The sequence below is a fragment of the Balaenoptera musculus genome, chromosome 6 (assembly GCF_009873245.2).
Source record: "Balaenoptera musculus isolate JJ_BM4_2016_0621 chromosome 6, mBalMus1.pri.v3, whole genome shotgun sequence".
NCBI classification, from domain to species: domain Eukaryota; kingdom Metazoa; phylum Chordata; class Mammalia; order Artiodactyla; family Balaenopteridae; genus Balaenoptera; species Balaenoptera musculus.
In genome coordinates, this window is record NC_045790.1 from 93734173 (window position 1) to 93755452 (window position 21280).

The window sequence follows — 21280 nt, forward strand, 5'->3', positions numbered from 1 at the left end:
TTCCAGGGAAGTGAGGCCACTCTGGTGAAAAAGGGATTCATGGAACCACTTTAATTCAGAATCATTTCAAAGCACAGTCTTATGCTTTCCAGATCTCTCAGAGCTTGGTTGTGACATTCGCTCTCTCCACTTCTGCTTTTGGCATCTCTCTCCATTGGCCTCTGATGGGGCTGGCCAGAGGTCCAGAGCCTGGTGCCTCCCCTGGAGATTTTGGCAATGCTCCCTTACCCCAAATTCTCCTTTCTCTCATTTCAGCCATCCCCATCCTCCCCTAGTGTTCTGTAGTCAACAGTCCCCTTTGTCACATTCTCTGTGTTTCACTTTGAAGATTTCACTCCATCTGTTTATTTACTCATCCCAGCAGGAAAACTGGAAATAGAAAAATCTGGTCTAGTGCTTAGGATCATGTGTAATGATATTTCTAGTGTTTGAAAGACAACAACAAAAAAAATAAAGATCAGCCTTCATTTTCCCAAAACTCTTCCATGTGTATGCCCAGATTCATATGTATTCATATGTATTATTTGAGAAATGTGATATACTTCTTTCTGACTCATTTACATTTGCTGTTAGTCATCAAAAGGAGCCAGAAAAACTTTTGGAACCTCTCCCTATGAACCAGGAAGTTCCATTTCCCCTCCAGTCACAACCTCAAAAGGCTCAAGTTGCAATTTAAACTCAGCAGGATGCTGGGTTATTGGCAAGATGCCTTCTCTTTGTCATCAACCCCGTGACAGAGACCAGCAAGACACCTCATGATCTCTGTAATGAGCATAGTCCTGGAAGAGCCAAAGGCCATCAAAATAGACACAGGTATTAAATCTACCAAACATTTAAAGAAGAATTAACACCAATCTTTATTACCCTGATACCAATGCCAGATAAGGGCACTACAAGAAAACTAAAGGCCAATTTCCCTGATGAACATAAATGCAAAAATTCTCAACAAAATTCTAGCAAACCAAATTCAACAGCACATTAAAAGAATCACGCACCATGATCAAGTGAGATTTATCTCTGAGATGCAAGGATGGTTCAACATACACAAATCAATTAGTGTCATACACCACATTAATAGAATGAAGGATAAAAATTACATGATCCTCTCAATAGATGCATAAAAAGCATTTGACAAAATTCAACATACATTCATAATAAAAACTCTCAGCAAATTGGGTATAAGGAACATACCTCACAATAAGGGCCACATATGACAAACCCACCGCCAACATCATACTCAATGGCAAAAGGCTAAACACATTTCCTCTAAGATCAGGCACATGACAAGAGTGCCCATTCTCACCATTTCTATTCAACACAGTACTGGAAGTCCTAGCCTAAGCAATCGGGCAATAAAAAGAAGTAAAAGATATCCAAATTGGAAAGGAAGAAGTAAAATTCTCCTTGTTTGCAGATGATACAATCTTATATATAGAAAATCCTAAAGACTTCACCAAAATCTGTTAGAACTAATCAAAGAATTAAGTTTCACATACAAAATCGACATACAGAAATCAGTTTTTTTTTAATACACTAACAACAAAACATCTGAAAAAGAAGAAAACTATCCCATTTACAATAGCACCAAAAACAACAAAATACTTAGGAATAGGTTTAACCTAGGAAGAGAAAGATCTGTATGCTGAAAATTACAAGACATTGATAAGAGAAATTGGAGACACAGATAAATGGAAGATATTCTGTGTTCATGGATCAGAAGAATTAATATTGTTAAAATGTCCACAGCACCCAAAGCTATCTGTGGATTTCATATACTCCTATTAAAATTCCTATGGCATTTTTCACAGAAATAGAACAAACAATTCAAAAATTTGTATGGAATCACAAAAAAGTCCCAATAGCCAAGCAACCCTGAGAAAGAAGAACAAAGCTGGAGGCCTCACACGTCCTGATTTCAAGCTATATTACAAAGCTATAGTAATCAAATCAGTATGGGACTGGCATAAAAACAGATGCCTAGACAAATGGAACTGAATCAAGAGCCCAGAAATAAACCCACACATATATGGTCAGTTAATTTATGACAAGGGAGCCAAGAATAAACAGGGAAAAGATAGTCTTTTCCATAAATGGTTTTGGGAAAACTGGATAACCACATGCAAAAGAATGAAACTGGACCTCTATCTTACAACACTCACAAAAATTAACCTGAAATGAATTAAAGACGTAAACACATGACCTGAAACCATAAAACTCCTAGAAGAAAAAATAGACAGTAAGTTCCTTGACATCAGTCTTGGTGATGATTTTTTTGGATATGATACCAAAAGCATAAGCAACAAAAGTAAAAATAAACAAGTGGGACTACGTCAAACTAAAAAGCTTCTGTACAGCAAAGGAAACCATCAACAAAACTAAAAAGCAACTTATAGAATGGGAGAAAATATTTGCTAATTACATATAAGGGGTTAATATCCAAAATATATAAAGAACACATACAACAGCAAAAAAACCCAAACAATCTAATTTAAAAATGGACAAAGTATATGAATAGACATTTTTCCAAAGAGGACATACAGATGGCAAACAGGTACATGAAAAGGTGTTCAACATCACTATTCATCAGGGAAGTGCAAATCAAAACCACAATGAAATATCACTTCATACCTATTAAGATGGTTATCATCAAAAAAATAAGAGTTAGCAAGTATTGGCGAGAAAGGAACCCTGACCCACTGTTGGTGGAATTGTAAATTGGTTCAGCCACTATGGAAAACAGTATGGAGCTTCTGCAAAAAATTAAAAATAGAACTACCATATGATCCAGCAAACCCACTTCTGGGTATATATCCAAAGGAAATGAAAACAGGAGATCAAAGAGGTATCTGCACTTTCATGTTCATTGCAGCATTATTCACAGTAGCCAAGATACGGAACAACTTAAGTGTCTGTCAACAGAAAAATAGATAAAGAAGATGTGGTATATACATATAATAGAATATTATTCAGCCACGATAAAGAAAGAGATTTGGTCATTTGTGACAACATGGATGAAACTTGAGGGCATTGTGCTAAGTGAAATAAGTCAGAGAAAGACAAATACTGTATGATATCACTTATATGTGGAATCTGAAAAAGTCTAACTCATAGAAACAGAGTACAGTAGTGGATACCAGGGGCAGTGGGGTGGGGGAAAAGGGGAGACATTGATCAAATGGTACAAACTTCCAGTTATAAGATGAATAAGTTCTGGAAATCTAATGTACATCATTGGTGATTATAGTTAATACTGTATTATATACTTGAAAGTTGCTAAGAGAGTTGCATTATGTAACTGTAGCAAATCAACACCTTGTCCACCTTAAACTTACACAATGTTGAATGTCACTTATATCTTAATAAAGCTGGGAAAAATAGACACAGGGATCCAGTAGAGGAAAATCCGTGTTTGTATTTTCCATTCTCAATGGCATTAATAGGTCCTTCATGAAATACTGAGGTCCAGAGTTCTTTTCTGCTTATTCAGTCTGAGGGTACAGGAATGAGTCTGTGGTCACATCCCTCCTCTAACATAAGCCACTCCTCATTCTACCAACACCCCCACTGTCTGCAATGCCCCTTCTCTGGATTGACCTCAGAGTCTGGGGATTCTGGTCACTAAATTTAAAGCTCAAATGAAAATATGTAGCATAACCAAAGCTGGGCAGTAGGGAGAAATCCGATATGTTAGTATTGGAGTTCCCCACCCTCCCAAAATGGACCATGTATTTTTATTTTTTTAATTTTTATTGAAATATCATTGATTTACACTGTTGTATTAGCTTCTGGTGTATAGCAAAGTGATTCAGTTATATATATTCTTTTTCATATTCTTTTCCATTATAGGTTATTACAAGATATTGAGTATTGTTCCCTGTGCTATACAGTAGGTCCTTGTTGGTCATCTATTTTATATATAGTAGTGTGTATATCTTAATCCCAAAATCCTAAATTATCCCTCCCCCCCCCCCTTTCCCCTTTGGTAACCATAAGTTTGTTTTCTATGTCTGTGAGTCTATTTCTGTTTTGTAAGTAAGTTCATTGGCATCATAGTTTAGATTCCACCTATAAGTGATACATATATTTGTCTTTGTCTGACTTACTTCACTTAGTATGATAATCTCTAGGTCCATCCATGTTGCTGCAAAATGGCATTATTTCATTTTTTTTATGGCTGAGTAATATTCCATTGTGTATATATACCACATCTTCTTTATTCATTCATCTCATATTTTTATTTTCTATATTTTGAGTTGATGTTTCACATTATTATAGAAAAAAATTAGAGCTTTGGACTCTTATTTTGTAATCGATACAGCTGATTGAACGTACTACCATGTTTCACACTCTCTCTCATGTCTCATCGTCACACTCCCGTGTCCCCCGCAATGTTCCCCCCAGTTGTGAGACGTGGGGTGATGTAGCAGAAGCACACGACTCCCTCTATCACCCAGTGTTTCAGCCACGATAGGTAGCAGTGTTCTTACCAACCAAACAGGCCCCGTCCCTTGGCATTTCATGGTGGCTTCATCTGGTTTCCAATGGATTAAAGGTGTTTGTTTTTGTTTTTAATAAAAAGGAAAGGAATAAATGACTAACAGCCAGTAGCCGCACTAAATTGCTACCAGCTGTTCTGCAGCTAGGCTCAAGAGGTAAGCATTCTTTTTACAATCAGGCAGCTTTTTTATATTAGATTGGCTGTATGTTTTAGAAGAGAGACAACATTTTATTGGCTTTTCCAGATAATGGAAAAGATACTACAAATATTGATGACTGTTGGAAGTTTTTGAAAATTTTTAAAAATCTAGTTTTGAGATAAAAGCACTTGTTTATAATCGGAGGCTCTTGGACCCCTTCCCTGCTCCCCACTCTCCCCGCCCCACAAAAAAGAAAATGTAACTGGAGAAATTTCTGTACGAAACACATGGAAGCCTAGTGAATCATCCTTTGATTCTCTTAATATTCTTGAAAAGACTGAGCACCCTTAAATGACCTTGACTTTTTTTTTCCTCACTTGTCCTTGAAATAGAAGCCTATCTAAGCTTAGTATCTCTTCCCAAGTTCTATGGCTGGATTCTCTTTGGCTCTGGTTGATCTCCATGGTATTGAATCCTCTCTTTTACATCTTAAATTGAGGACTCTTTCATATACATAACCTTGGCCTTTTCATGTTTCAACAGGTTTCCCTGCTCAGCTGCTATTAGAGTCTGCCTTTACCCCTTCCAAATTCTATACCTTTTTCTCTGTAAGAATTTCCTCCTGTTTCTTCCATCTGTTCTCTCCAGAAAATGTGGGGCCCCTTGTTAAAAAATTATTAAGTGTTTCAAGATGGTAACAACAGAACATTAAATTAAGCATGGGGCCCTTCTGAGTGTGGGACTCTGTGTGACCACGTGAAGCCAGTGGGTCTGTGAGAATCACAGCTCCACCACCCTCTTCCTGTTCAACCTCTCTCCTCTTCCTGTTCAACCTCCACTTCTTGCTTTCTTGATGCAAAGTCCTTGGGTGGCCAACAGAGGGAAATTCTGACCTATGATACTGCCTGGGCTAATGCGGCCACAGTTGACTCAGCTTGAAAAGAAGAATTCAGTTCCTGGAGACATTTAATATTTTCTTACTCTCCTTCTCCAAATCTGCCTGTTAATGCAGTATCTGGCCTCCTAGCAGAAGCAGGGAACTTTTCAGAAACTTAGAGATTAGAAGAATGAAAATTATCTGTTACAAACCTTGAGATGAAAATGTACTAACTTTTGTTTCTTTTCCCCTTTAATTTGATTTCCTGTGGAAACTTCCTTTCCTGTTACTAGAATGGAGGTAAGATATTGTTGTTATACCAATGTTTTGTTTCACTTTGTTTGACATGCCATTTATTGAGTATCTATTATTCGTTGAGTACTGTAATCTTTCAGAAAACTTTCTAATTTCTAATCCTTTTCATACTCCCACAAAATGATGATGAAGATGAAGAGAGGCAACATCTGTTGAATACTTACTATGTATCAGGCACTGTGCTAAGAGCTTTACATGCATTTTAAAAATTTATCCTCAGGACATGAAATAGGTGCTAGTATTATCCCTATTGTACAGAAAAGAAACTAAGAGAGTTACTTTGAACTGGAGAGTACACATAACTTACACAGTTAGTATATGATAGGCTTGGAAAAGAGACACAGAACTGACTCCCAAAGCCTCCCTCATAGCTTTATCCTGCAGATAAGAAAGTAACACCATGTAATATAACACTGTGAAACTTACAGCATTTTATCTGCTTAAAATTGCCTTTCATAAAAACTCTATGATGTGTAAAATTTCATCTAATTTTACAAATGATGAAACTGAGATTTAGAATGGTTCATTACTAACAATAATAGCAGTTAAGTTTTGCAGGGCATTTTTGAGTACCACTGTTCTCATATTAATGTTTCAGCAACTTTATGGGGCAAAAACTATCATCCCTCTTTCTTTATATGAGGAACCTGAGGCACAAGAGTTGTCCAGACCACATAGCTGACTGCAAAGCCTCAATCTGAGCTCAGACAGACTCGAGAACACAGATTCATACATACGATGCTAATCCAGGTAGCACAGCAACTGAGCAGGACCTGCAACTCAAGCCATTGATTCTAATTCCATGGAATGAAATAATTCATTGCATAGGAAAATTTAGTTTGCTCTCAATCTTTTTCCCAATTCATATAGCTTTGATGCATTTGTTTACCTAATAAATAGGTATTGAGAAAGAGTCCTGACCTGAAGGATTCTACAGAGAAGCTGAATATCTACTGAAGGGATATACAACACAAACACGGGAAAAGGTAAATTAAAATGCAGGCCAACCACAGAAGAGATGCCATCTTTCATTCATACACCTCTTTCATTCAGCACACCTGTCTTCTCTGGGCATCTTTAAAACACTCACTCTATTCCTGGCACTATATTGGAAAGTGGTAAAACAAAACAAATTGTACATATTCCCTGCATGCAAGGAATTTACATTTTACTAGGGGACCCACACACACACACACACACACACACACACACATTAGTTACAAGGCAACATAATAATGGAATCATGCACAAATTCCAAGGGCTCAAGAACAGAAATAAATCATTCACATGCAACTAAATGCAAATGAAAAGAATTTTAGCTGATTATAGTCAAATAAATGCTAACTAATGAAAATTCCATACCATTTTTCACTTGTGATAACACAAGCACTTTTGGTTTTCTGCAAAGGGCTAGATAGCAAGTATGTGGCTTTGTGGGCCATACGGTCTCTGTTGCAACTGCTCAGCTCTGCTATTGCAGCACAAAAGGAGCCATAGACAATTCGTAACTGGATGAACTTGGCTCTGTTCCAATAAAATTTTACTTCTGGCCACTGAAATTTGAATTTCATATAATTTTCACTTCTTCTTTTGATTTTTTTTCAACCATCTAAAAATGTAAACACCATCCTTAGCTCACAGGTGGTATAAAAATAGGCAGTAGGCCAAATTTGACTTGTGGCTTCTATTTGCCGATCCCTGTCATAGAGAATGAATCATATACAAAGACACTAGGCATGAAAGGATAAAAAGAATTCCAGTTTGCTTTGGAAGTTTAGAGTGGCGTAGGGCCCTGGCCATCACATTTGTTGGGAAAGTACAATGGGAGCCTGGCAGTTGCTGTATAAGAAAGAAGATGTGTCGCTATCAGAGGAGAGGTCCCGTTCTCACGTGTGCCAGCCCTAGGGAGGGCAGGAAAAGAAGGTGTGGAGTTTCCGCTGGGGGAGTGGGGTTGCCCCAACCAACCATGCCATGGCTGGTCATCTGGATGTGCCCTTGGACAACGTATTGTATTATGTGTTCAAAGGGAAGAGACGTTGCCCTCATAGAAACTGGAAGATCACATTTTAAAACAGTGGACCCCTGAACAATTCAGGGGTTAGGGGCACCAACCAGCATGCCCTATAACTTTAGAGTTGGCTGTCTGTCTATGTGGTTTCTCCATATCCACGTTCTGCCTCCTTGGATTCAACCAACTACGGATGGGATCGTGTAGGACTGTAGTATTTATTGAAAATAAACTGTGCATAAGTGGACCCATACAATTCAAATCCATGTTGTTCAAGGGTCAACTGTATTCCACTGAATGTCATTCATACATACATTTAATGTATGTATGAACACATTCATACATACATTAAAGCGAGAGAAAATAAAAGCAAAAGGTGTAGTGAGAATCCTTTAAATACTCCATCTGACCAAGGAGAGCTGTCTGCTATAAAATAAGTTAGAAGGGGGACTTGGGGTCAAATATCAGTTGTTGCCTCCAAAAAGAGAAACTGTTCAGAAAGAGAGGTCAGCCAGGTTCAGTCTGTCAGGAGACAAGAGAGGGACTGGCTGCATGTGCAATATTAACCAGAATTTTTGGAGGTAGTCCAGCAGATCATTCCAAAACAACCAGCATTCTGTGAACAGATCCCTGTGACCTCTGCCCCACTGTTCACAGGAGCAACAGGACCAGCTGCCTCTGCTGTTACTCCATCCACAGTCCCAAGATCTGCATGTGGAGAAATACGACTTCAGCTGGACAGAAAGGGCACTCATCACTTGCACAAGACAAAAGACACCAATGGAAATTTTTTGCATTCATCTTGTTCCCTGGGTTTTGCCGTGACCTCCTTAAAAGAAATTTTTTAAGTGATAGGCTTAGAAGGATGAGGGAAAAAATGGCCCCATTGGCCTCCATATCTTGCCTCTGAAATTTGATCACTGCATAAAATTTGAGGTTTATAAGTCAGCAGAACAGGGGAGGAAATTGTTCCAACTCTGACTGAAACTGTGACTGGGCAGTCTCTTTATGTATGTATGTGTGTGTGTGTATATATATATAGTAAAAGGGAAATTAAAATACAGGCCACCCGCAGAAGACATGCCCTCTTTCATTCGCACACTGTTCAGCACATGTGTCCTCCCTATGTATTTGTAAACCACTCACTCTATTCCTGTATATATATATTTGGTCCTATATATCCCTTACCTTGTGGGGCTAATCCAAGCAAAGATGTACTACCAAAGCTAAGTCTTTAATGCTCCCAGAACATCACAGAGACATAGAAAATTAATAAGAACCATATACTTTGTATCTGTATGGTTTTTCCCAGCATGCAAAGGGTTTTCACAGGCTAGTTATCTTCAAGCTGGTAGGAAGACAAATAAAATTAAAACCAAGATCTTCTCATTACTATTCAAAACGTATTCTGCTTTTTCTTTTTTTTTTTTCTTTTGCATTATATAGCTAATGTTCAAAAATCAGTCAGGACTCCGTACTATTAATTCACATTGAGGTTGTTCTAAAGATTTTCCCAGGGCTTTTTAAAAGAGAAGCAGCAGAAATTCAGAAAAAAAGAATTGGTTCTTAATTGATTATTAATAATCCTTATCTCTGAGGCTATTTTCATTTTTTCTTTTGTGTAAGTTTTCTTAGTTTCCAGTGTTTTCTTTTAAATGCTTTATGCTTATGTAATTAAAGAAAAAAATCATGAATTTTTTAAATTAAAAATATTCATGGAAAAATAAAGAAGTGTCATGCAGTAGTTAACACAGGACCGTGCAACATGGATGAATAATTCTCAGCTCAGAGACACTAGGAGAAATATTCAACTTTTACATGATATAGTTTTTTATAAATTTATTTATTTATTATTTATATTTGGCTGTGTTGGGTCTTCGTTGCTGCACAGGCTTTCTCTAGTTGCGGCGAGCGGGGGCTACTCTTCGTTGCGGTGCACGGGCTTCTCATTGCGGTGGCTTCTCTCGTTGCAGAGCATGGGCTCTGGGCACACGGGCTTCAGTAGTTGTGGCACACGGGCTCAGTAGTTGTGGCTCACGGGTTCTAGAGCACAGGCTCAGTAGTTGTGGTGCACGGGCTTAGTTGCTCCACGGCATGTGGGATCTTCCCGGACCAGGGCTTGAACCCGTGTCCCCTGCACTGGCAGGTGGATTCTTAACCACTGCGCCACCAGGGAAGTCCCTATAGTTTTCTTCTAAGTGAAAAGAGTCACACCTGCTCTTATCCATTCTCTCTTTTTATGGAAGGATTATCAATATGTGTGACCATTTTGTAAGCCAGTTTGGGGTATTTCTAATTGTTAGGTATTATTATTCAGTTTCTTAAAGCACAGTATCCTTGCTTCTCTAGAACTTTCTTAGTGTCAGCATACCCTGAGTTCCCTCAGAGGTTGAGTCATGAGCTATTTCTCTGGGTGTTTTCTCAACCCTATAGGGCCCAAGTTTTCATGGGAGTTTTGCATTTTCTTATTCAAGGCCTTCATTTAAAAAATCCCCAATGAATTACAGGTAATGCAATAAAATTCATGTTGACTAATTAGTAGAATGCTAGTATGAATTAGAGAATGATTCTATGTTACAAAACATCATTTTAAAATATAGTATTTCACAGAAGTTCATTGTTTTACCTGAATGAGTTGTATCTCATTTAATAGATTTGCTTCAAAGACCAGTCAATGATGTTTCTAATCAACTTTTCAAATTCAAATGGGGTCTGTTAGCAACTTAATCCCCACAAATTCCAATTTGTTTAATTTTCTTTCCTTGAAATCCTTTATATAAAGATAATGAAATGCTAAATTCCAACAGATGTACAAATCTAAATGAGAGTGCAACTTGAATTTGCTGTCATTGTTAATGAGATATCTGATGGAAGGCATAAGGATATATTGAGACCATTACAGTGCCTGCACATAATAAGTGCTCAATAAATATCTGTCAGGTGAGTATAGGAGTTATTATAATTCCCAGCATTGCATTAAGGAAGCAGTGGATATGTGGAGGGACTACCAGCTGCGTTTTCCATTTTTCTTATTGTCCTCTTCAACTGTTATAGCAGACAAGCTTTTAATCTTATTGCTGTGCTAACACTTATATTACCCATGAACACACAATAACCTGGGTTCAGGATAATTACTTACATCACTTTACAGATTAGGACATTGTCAGAGACCAGATGACTCTCCCCAAGACATGTGGTGAGAAAATAGCAAAAGTGAAGATGCTGCTTAGCTCCTCTGAGAGCCACAGCCAATGCTTTCTCCTCCCTGTGTGGCTTTCTTCTTATTCTTTAATGGAATGCTGGGAAGATGTGTGAGTGAGAGAATCTGATTTTGGAAGATGTGCCACAAAATTCAAACCCTTAACTATCATAACGTTTAAATAAACTATGTTCATCAAGCTGCAAGCTCTTTGGATCAGAGCAATTACTACATTCAGTCACTTATTAATCATGATGATGAATATATTTTTTAGATGTATTTATTTGCTATGTCCGCTTATATGTAACAAATGTGGAGTCAAATTTTATTTATGATGGAAACAATAAAAATTCTCCCATCCATTCTGGCCTTGAGTGTTTCCAAAGCTTTCCACATCCATTATCACATTTGATCCTCTTCATAGCCCTCTGGAGTAGCTAGAGGTAATATAATTGCTGCTGGTAATGAAGACAATATTCAGATGGAACGTTTCAACCAATTTGCTGGTGCAATCTTCTATTTCTGTGATGCAGATGTGGAAATGGAAAACAAACAAAAAGGCAGATGGAATGCTAAAAAATAGCATGTGATCAGAAATGTTGTTCACTGCTTCTTTCAGTAAACCACAGAAAGATAACAAAGGCTACTGCGCCCAGTACAGAGGGGAGGTGTGTAATGCTGTCCTGGCAAAAGATGCTCTTGTTTTCTTCAACAACTCCTACGCAGACCCTGAGGAGGCCCAAGAACTACTGGTCCACACTGCCTGGAATGAACTGAAAGCAGTGAGCCCATTCTGCCGGCCGGCTGCTGAAGCTTTACTGTGTAACCACATCTTCCAAGAATGTAACCCTGGGGTGGCACCTACTCCTACACCCATTTGCAGGTAAAATTTACGAAATAAATAAATGGGGAAATTCTGTTTGTCTGTCTGCCAACAGGAAAAGTTTTCAAAAGAGGAAGTTGTTATGTGTAAGAGTAAAGGCAAAAGCTGGCTTTTGTCCAAAATATAAGGTAATTAATTGGACAAAATTCCTACCATGTGAATCACTGGTGAAACCCTATTATACAAGGGCTCTAAGTTAGAAAATGTCATAAAAGGTATAATATTCTATTACATTTGTTATTGTTACATTATTATCATATTCATAAACATCCCTGCTTTCTAGGAAGTAAAAAACAAAATCCCAAACTAATATGGACCTCATTAGTAAGCCAAGACAGAGAAAATAAAGACTACATATCAAGTATTTCAGCATTATTTGCCAATAAATATGAGATCTTGGTGAGCATGTCAGAATATTAAAATACATTCCATCCAATATTCTAATTTAAGTACTGACACTCTTGTGTCATGGGGGGTGGAAGGAGTAGAAACAGTTATAAAACAGATATTTCTTTAAAACCCCCTACTCTTTAAACACTGAAATTTATAAACCGACTTTCAATAGAATTATATTTGCCTTTATTTACTTCTTGTGTAGAAAAGACAGGAATCAATGTAGCTTTTGAGCTAAATGGAACAACGTTCAAATACTGTTTTGTACTGCTTTCTAGATGCACTGACATATGACCTCAGCTAAACTTCAGTTTCCTCGTCTGCAATAGAGCTGAGAGGATTAAAGGATAAATTGTACCCAGGGTATATATTAGAAACTGGATGGATACTGTTTGCTTTTCAAGAAAACACATGAAGACTACCAATACAGCACATTTCCAACTGTTTTGATAAAACCAGGAACTATTTAAATATTGAAATAGTTTTAAGGCATTCTATTTAGTATAAAAGGACTACAGAGGTCATTAAAATAGAGTGCTCCATTCTTCAGCTTACTGCAGATTTTGAGGGTTTGGAGACATTTTAAGACTAATATAGGGACTTCCCTGGCAGTCCAGTGGTTAAGACTTCGCCTTCCAACGCAGGGGGTGCAGGTTTGATCCCTGGTCAGGGAGCTAAGATCCCACATGCCTCACGGCCAAAAAACCAGAACATAAAACACAAGCAACACTGTAACAAATTCAATAAAAACTTTAAAAATGGTCCACATCAAAAAAATATTTTTAAAAAATTACTTAAGACTAATATAATTTGTTGTTTCTTCACGTAAGATTATATTTTCATCAGACATGACATCTAAGTATCTTTTGAGGAACAATGAGAATTAAAATTGAATTGTATCTTCATATGCTAGCACAAAATAAATTTATTGAGTAATTTCCCAACATTTATGCCCTAGATCAGTTTACATGCATAGGCCACAGATGTTCTTTCTCAAGATTGAAAATAATTTAACTTTTTTGTTTTTTTAGAAAAAAATCCCATTCACTGAGATTTCAAATTTATTAGAATAGCATAGTTAATTAACTCTTAAAACTGTGAGCCATTTGTAGTGTAGTTAAATTTTTTTCTTAATTCCACCTGTTATTTAAACAAGTATTTTTTTTAATTAATTAATTATTTTATTTATTTTTGGCTGCATTGGGTCTTTGTTGCTGCGCACAGGCTTTCTCTAGTTGTGGCGAGCGGGGGCTACTCTTCGTTGTGGTGTGCAGGCTTCTCATTGCGGTGGCTTCTCTTGTTGTGGAGCATGGGCTCTAGGCATGAAGGCTTCAGTAGTTGTGGCATGCGGGCTCAGTAGTTGTGGCGCACGGGCTTAGTTGCTCCACAGCATGTGGGATCTTGCTCGACCAGGGCTCGAACCTGTGTCCCCTGCATTGGCAGACAGATTCTTAACCACTGCGCCACCAGGGAAGTCCCTGAGTATTTTTTTTAATCTGAAAATTGTTTCTACTTTTTTAATCCTTGTAAACAATTTATTCACATTGGGGTTGAAAAATATAGTCTAGAAATTTTCACATTTTTATACTTCATTAAGGTTTTCTTTTTTCTTATGTATAATCAATAATTGTTTAAAAAATTAGACATTTAAAAAGACTTGGGAGTAGATTTCTTTTCATTATTTTCTTTCCTATAAGTAATATAAAAAGAATGGATAATATGACTTCATCATCAGACTTATGTCCTTTTTATTTTAAGAATGTTTTCTTATAGTATATCTCTGAGTATTTTTCTATTTTTTTTATGTGCTCTAGTTTCTTGTTGGGAAACATTGTTATTTGTACTTTGAATTTCTTGCTTGCTCCTCCCTCTCAGTTATCTCCTTACTCACTATTTTCATCTTTCTTTCTGCATTCAGTTAGAACTTCTAAAGTTTTCCCCTATTATTTGTTCAATATCTTGCTGTGCCATTTCTTTCTCAATGAAGATTTCACTTGTTTCCATGAAACAAAGTTGTTTTCACTTCTTTGTGGTCTTTATTTTCTTCAGTCACTACCATGTTTAACTTAACCTAGTTTTCACTCTATTTTGCATTTCATCTTGATTTTTTTTTTCCCCCGTGAAAAACTCTTCTATAGAGGCCGTGCTTCAGTGCATGTCAATGAAAACGAAACAATTTTTTTAATTCTCTAACATGTCTTTCCATGTATAATAAAAAATAATTTTCCCAGGTATTTGCTTTCTCCACATAATGTGGGCTAAAAAGTTCTTTCATATGTCCCGTATTGCTTTTGCACAGTTTAACTGTAACATCTGAATGCAGAAAGATTTGCTTATATGACCCAAGGATGGGACCAGGCATAAGAAGAAGCAAGCCAAGCAATGTTTCTCCAGTTCTTCAGCGTCTCAGAAGCCTGAAAGCCCCATTGTTCCCTCTTCCTTTGCAGACATATTAGGAATCTACATTCCACTGTTGTACTCATGACTCCCATTATATCCCATCACATTAGTATGCACAGCCCTTTCATTCTGCACATGCTCAGTTGGTCCATATTGGCAAGTGGTTGCCTGGGAAAGCAGGAGTGTAGGCATGAGTAGTAAAAAATATATATACATGTATATATAACTACACATACACACGAATGTACACACTCACACAAAATTTCCTCCTCTTTTATACTTCATATATTTAATGAATGACATTACTATTATTATCCTTAATTTCTTTAATTATCTTTAATTTCCTCTTATTATGAATCCCAAATATCTTAATTTGGAACTAACTTGATTTTTCCTATGTAGTCTATCCTATTTCCTATAAGATAAGCTTGAACAAATATTAATCCACAAAATTCTAATTAGTCCAACTAGTCTACCTAATCTTTCTTCAGCCTTTTCACTCAGTACAACATAGAGATGAACATTGCAGCTTCGTATTCACACAGACCTTACTCTAGCTTTCTCAGATGAAAGCACACACAGCAATGGGCTAGGACTCAGCTTCTCCAAGGGTAGGGCTGGCTAAGGACTCCCAAGCCCTCCTATAACCTTTCAGGAAGGTGATGTTATTCTGTTTTAGGGAACAAAGCACACAGAGACACGGACTGTGTTCCTCAGGCCCTGCCCATTAGCCCTGAGATTACAGAAAAACCTCCCAGGCTGGAAACTGCTTGACAATGATCTTTTAAAGCTCTGCGTACCTTGTTTCTGTACCTTTGTAGTTACTTTAATATGAAGTTAAGAGAAAACATATCTGGGATTCCTAATCCATTACCTTTTGAACTTGAAAGTTCTTTTCCCCAGTAGCATTAGTGATGTTTTAAAAACAAAACAAGACAGCATTTCATCACATGGGATAATATACTATATATTTCATAACTTCTCACATTATTTACAATAAAAGGATCTTTACAAAAACACTTTTGCAAGAACAAACAGTGTACTATGATGATGTTTTGAAAATATGGGATTTAGGCTCCGCCACCAATTTGGCTTCAATGTGCTATGATTCATCAAATTTTGTTCTCCCTAAATTATTTTAGAGAATACTGCCTGGCAGTAAAGGAGCTCTTCTGTGCACAAGAATGGCTAGCGGTGGAAGAAGAGACCCCCAGGGGACTCCACAGATCTGGGATACATCTGCTCTCCATGCCGGACTGCAGCAAACTCCCCAGCATGCACTGGGACCCCATGGCCTGTACCAGACTGCCATATTTAGGTAACAGAGTTCTCTCGAGACTTTGGAGGTTCAGAGAAATTTACTATTTTGAGGAAACTGAGGTGTGAATTTAAATCTCCTAATATTCCTAGGCATTTCCAATTTTTTTTGAGTTCTGTCTTCCTTCCATACCTAATAACAGAATCCTATTGCTATCCTAATTGCACCGGTTAGCATAAGGATTTATTCCATTTGTTCTAAAAGAAATGAGCACTTTTCGCTGCTGCTTGAGATCTTACCTTACTTCATAAGCAGATCTTATGAGAGCTCATAACATTTTATGGAATGTGCAGAGAAATGGCCAAGAAACAGTTCATATTTTGTCAGAGGAGTGGAATAAAGGCATAAAGTCCTCTTTCTTAGCCAAGGAAGCAGATTTTTCAGCATGCAAAAATAAGCCATATGTTTGCAAATGCTGATCTCACAAAACAAAGCTGAATGGCTGCATGTTGCTTTAATGAACTTCATTTGTAAGGAACTATGTGGTGAGCCCTAACAGCTGTTTTAATTTCAAAGATGCAATCCTTTCGCATTCGAATGCGAAGAATGTTTTCCCATTGTATATTAAAAAGCTGAAAGAGAACTTGCATTTCTTAGCACTCTCTCACAGAACACAGGAGCTATCTGGATGTTCACTTAAAACAAATTTTTATCCTTTCCCCTTCAGATTATAAAAAAGAAAACCTAACAAGTAAGTAATTTTGTTTGTGCCCTTGAAACGTTATGTGTATGTAACTGGATTCATGCATGCATATTTACACCCATATTTCATGATGTCCAGAACAGGATGTACGGTCCCTCTCAAAGTCTTTTCACTATACTCACCCAGGGTAGAATATGAAGGAAGATCATTGGAGATCCCAGTTTATAGCTTCTAATTAGGCCATGGAGAGCACCATATTTAGTGACTGATACAAATCCCATCTCCTACCTCAAGGTTACTAAGTTGCTTTATCCCTTCTATGGCTATAAAATAAGCCAATTTAAAATATCACCTTTTGATTTTGCATTCATGATTTTTGTATCATCCAATGGTATAAAGTTTACAGGGTCAAATCAAACGGTTTTAAAAGGGTCATCTCAAAATCTCTAGGAAAGAATTCAAGAAGGTTGCTTGAAAAGGGGTGTCCTAGAAACTAACGTGTATCAGATGGTACGTTAAGCCTACCAGAATGCAGAAATCTTCAGAATGAAATTAGAAATTTTTTTCATGTCGACTAACTTCCTTTGATTTTCATGTTCAAGGCTCAAATCATATTCATTTCTTGGGCTAGATATTCCAGGCCTAATTGTTTCTGCACTTGGCTAAATGCCAGGACTTGATTTTACCAGTTTACTTAAAGGACTAAGACTTAAAATATTGAAAGAAAGAATGCTACTGGTCACAACTGAATCACTCAGAGCTAGGAAACAAGAACAGCTTTGGAAAACCCTAAAAATCTATTATTCTGGAAACCTGTCAAATTATCATTCCCAACTTGAAAGAATGAAAAAGAAATGTTTCAATTCTTTGTCACAGAAGCAACCAAAGTTAACTTTGATTGGACTTTTAATTGATGACTGTGATGTTTGTTATCCTTTGATTGTTTACTCATTCATCCATTCAAGCGTTCATTGAGGGTTTACTGTATGAAAGGTGCTGACCTTCAGTCCTAGATTAGACAGAAATAAGACACACAAAAGCATCCAGATTTCTGCCTTCTACACTGATTATAAGGACTTGCGAGCAGCGTAGATTAGCTAAATCATTTTATGAAATCTTTGTTATATGTAAGAAAATGAACTCCAGATGTCATAAACTGATCGTTTCATCTGACCATATGGTGAGGAATGTCTAAAAATATGTTCCCTGAGTTAAATACAATTATCAAAGAAATTGGCTTTAGCTCTTCAGGTAGGTCAGTCATTGAACAGAGAAGTCATCCTTATTAGGTAGACTGTCTCATATTCTGTGGGAGTGTGTAAAGCCCTCAAATATTTCTTGGAGAGTCTCTTGAATTCTGAGTAAACTCTAAAGGATATTACCAGTTCCCTCTGAAGGGTGATGGAAGATTTTTTTTAATCATTAGTTTATCTTTTGGATATTTCCTTCTTGCTTCCCTTCTCCCTGTCTTTTGATGATTGCTCCTACTTTCATATTAGCATTAAGTTTAGCTCTCCAATTTAAGCCCCCCTCCCAACTCATCTTGGATTGATTTTTTTAAATCTTCAAATGACTCAGTTCACAGAAAGTCAGAGCAGCTTTCAAACCATCACAGCTGAGCCTGGGAAGTCTGTTACATCCACCACTGCTGTGATGCTTGATGAGAAATGCTGTCATTGGTCCTGCACGAATGTTTTACTGCTGTGCTAATATTCTTCTAGTTACAGGTGCCTGCTTGAGTCACAGGGGTGACCAAACTTGGTCTCCACAGGCTTCAAAACCACTTGCTTAGCTACTGGTGCTCAGGGCATAATCACTGCTTCCATGCCTAGACTAAGAAGTCATACGTAGGCATCCCTTATAATCTCTGCTTTTACAAGTGTCCTATTTCAAATGGCTTCAGGCATCCACTGCAATGAAAGTTTTCCTTTGACTCTGTGATGTGTTATAATAATATAGTTCCTTCTAAGAAATCATTTTTTTTACTATATTGCAGTCAATTTCTAATATTTCATTTAGGATCTTTTAAATCTATGCTCTATAATCTGCACTTTTCTTTTGTGCTAACACTGTCAGGTTGTGATATTACTATTATAATAACTTGCTAAAACAATCTGAAAGATTTTTCTCTTACTGGAATATATTATAAAACTGTGAAAATTGTATCTCTTCCAAGACTGAAAGACTGTAACCATAATTCTATAATGACTTAAATTTCCTGGTTATGGCTAGTTTCAGATTTTCTAATTCTTCAAATTTGGTAATTAATGTGCTCCTACCATTTTCCTTAAGATTTTAAAAATGTAACTCCATAGTTATATATTATTTCATTTTTATTGACCTTTGAGTCTATTGTTAAAATGACTTTATCATTCCTAATTTTGTATGTTTGTGCCTTTCTTTTCATTTTAAAATTAAAATGTCACTGATTAGACTACTTTGTAAATATTTATAAGACAAACTATTGACCTATTTTTAAATTCTATCATTTGTGTTATGTGTATTCTAACTTATTAATTTCTGCTTGTACATGGCTGTCACTATATCACCTGTTTTCCTTTGTTTTCTGTAGATTTTGTTTCTTTTCCAAAGTTTTAAATATCTAGTTCATTCACTTCATTCTTTTTATCTAATGGAAGAAGATAATGCTATGAGTTTATCACTGAACACATCTTTGGCCAAATCTCATCAACACTGTTAGGAAGTTATTTTGTCATCTGTAACTATGGCTACTTTCTACTCTTTGATTGAAAGGTTATTAAAATGTTTCTTTTTTTAATGCCTTATTGGATTTTATTTAATCTATTATTAATTGCATTTTGGTCAAAGAATAGATCTGCATAATTTCTTCCTTTGAAGTTTACTGAGGTTCATCTTTGTGACCTGACGGAAAAGACCGTGTCTGTCAGTATCCAACAAATATTTGAAAATAAGGTTTATTCTGTCTTTTTAGGGTACAAAGTTCATTCTTCACTATTAAGACATTCTTGTTGATTATATTATTAAAATATTCTGTATCCATGTTTTTGTCTTTACTCAGTCAACTAAAAGGATTTAAAATATAATTCATAATGTTGTTTAAATAGATACACAATGGACGTTACACCCTACAAACAGAGGGACATTAGTATGACATCTTTTGGTTTCCAGCGGTAATACAGATTTTAACTTATTTGTATATTGCATTGACCTTTTTAATAGGAATTTGACAGGAGTTCAATTGTTAGATGAACTAACTTTCTCATTTCTGTCCTACTATTTCCATTTTCCATGTTCTTCCATTTAATTCTGTTTGTAAATCAACAATACATATGTATAAAACCTCAGCTTTAGACAATCCTGACTTCAATTTCATAAAAATATTTTATTTAATAACTTAACAATGTCCATGATTGTTGTCAGGTCATAAAAACTATGATGAGTGTAAAGACACTAGCCCAGGATTTGCATTTGTCTTGGAAAAAGTATTTCCTTTCTCTGAGTCTCATCTTTAAAATTCTATGATTCTGTAAGCTGGATTTACTTACAACTAGACTTCACTGGATTCTTACAATTGCGCTGTATAGATATATAACCAGGGAGAACCTGATACATTAAAACATAGTCTTAAATTTAGTTTCCTGATTGCCTGAATACAAAAGTTGCTGCTTAAAAGTTTAAGAATGAGTGAAAATCTGTTGTTGACTTACAGCATTCCCACCAATGACGTCCTCAAAGCCGAGTGTGGACATTCCAAATGTGCCTTCCTCCTCCTCATCCTCCTTCTCTGTCTCACCTACATACTCCATGACTGTAATAATCTCCATCATGTCCAGCTTTGCCATATTCGTGCTTCTTACCATAACCACTCTTTATTGCTGCCGAAGACGAAAACAATGGAAAAATAAGAAAAGGTGAGATTCTAGTTTAAGTGAATCACGTGTAGTAACATTTTTAAAACATTTACGTATTTGGTATTGAAGCTGGAGATGGGAGGAGGGGTATATATAACACTGCCACTTCCTTTCTGACAGCCGTTGCCTTGCTTTAATGGTAAGCAGCCCCACCATGATCTTTAAAAATGTCAGTGACTTGCTGCATAGGATCACATGTCCTAAGGTTAGTTTTTCACAGCAGATAGAATCTAAACCACAATTTGGAAGAATATGGCCATTCCTGCTCCCTATCAGCCCCCTCAGCCCCACTGCCACTACCAGATTGGATAGTGACAAAATTCCTGAAAAAAAGAATGTACCTTTAGGCTCCAAACCAAATTCTTCGTTGCTCTAAAACGGAAGGATCTTTGGTGAACTTAGTATAATTTGTTTCCTCCTAAACACCATGTCTCTTTAGAACCTAAGTCTGAGTGCAAAGCTCTCACCTGGTCCTCAGCTCATTATTGATCTTACCTGTCTTACCTGCAGAGAATCAGCGGCTGTAACCCTCACTACTCTTCCTTCTGAGCTCTTGCTAGACAGACTTCATCCCAACCCCATGTACCAGAGGATGCCACTTCTTTTGAATCCCAAATTGCTCAGCCTGGAGTATCCCAGGAATAACATTGAATATGTGAGAGATATCGGAGAGGGAGCATTTGGAAGGGTCTTTCAAGCAAGGTAAAGTTGCCC

At 36.8% G+C, this 21280-nt stretch overlaps 1 protein-coding gene across 5 annotated transcripts in view; it reads left to right on the top strand.

Moving 5' to 3' along the window:
* The window catches only part of MUSK (muscle associated receptor tyrosine kinase), a 91194-nt gene that overhangs the window by 66640 nt on the left and 3274 nt on the right, over window positions 1–21280 (top strand). For 2 of the 5 annotated variants that reach the window (XM_036855894.1, XM_036855895.1), the window contains 5 exons: window positions 5808–5814; window positions 11656–11919; window positions 15855–16030; window positions 20365–20566; window positions 21077–21268. In XM_036855894.1, coding sequence (XP_036711789.1) covers window positions 5808–5814; window positions 11656–11919; window positions 15855–16030; window positions 20365–20566; window positions 21077–21268 — 841 coding nt within the window. Of the gene's footprint in view, window positions 1–5807; window positions 5815–11655; window positions 11920–15854; window positions 16031–16697; window positions 16722–20364; window positions 20567–21076; window positions 21269–21280 lie in introns of all 5 variants that reach the window. The other 3 variants (XM_036855897.1, XM_036855899.1, XM_036855896.1) reach the window with 2 other exon arrangements.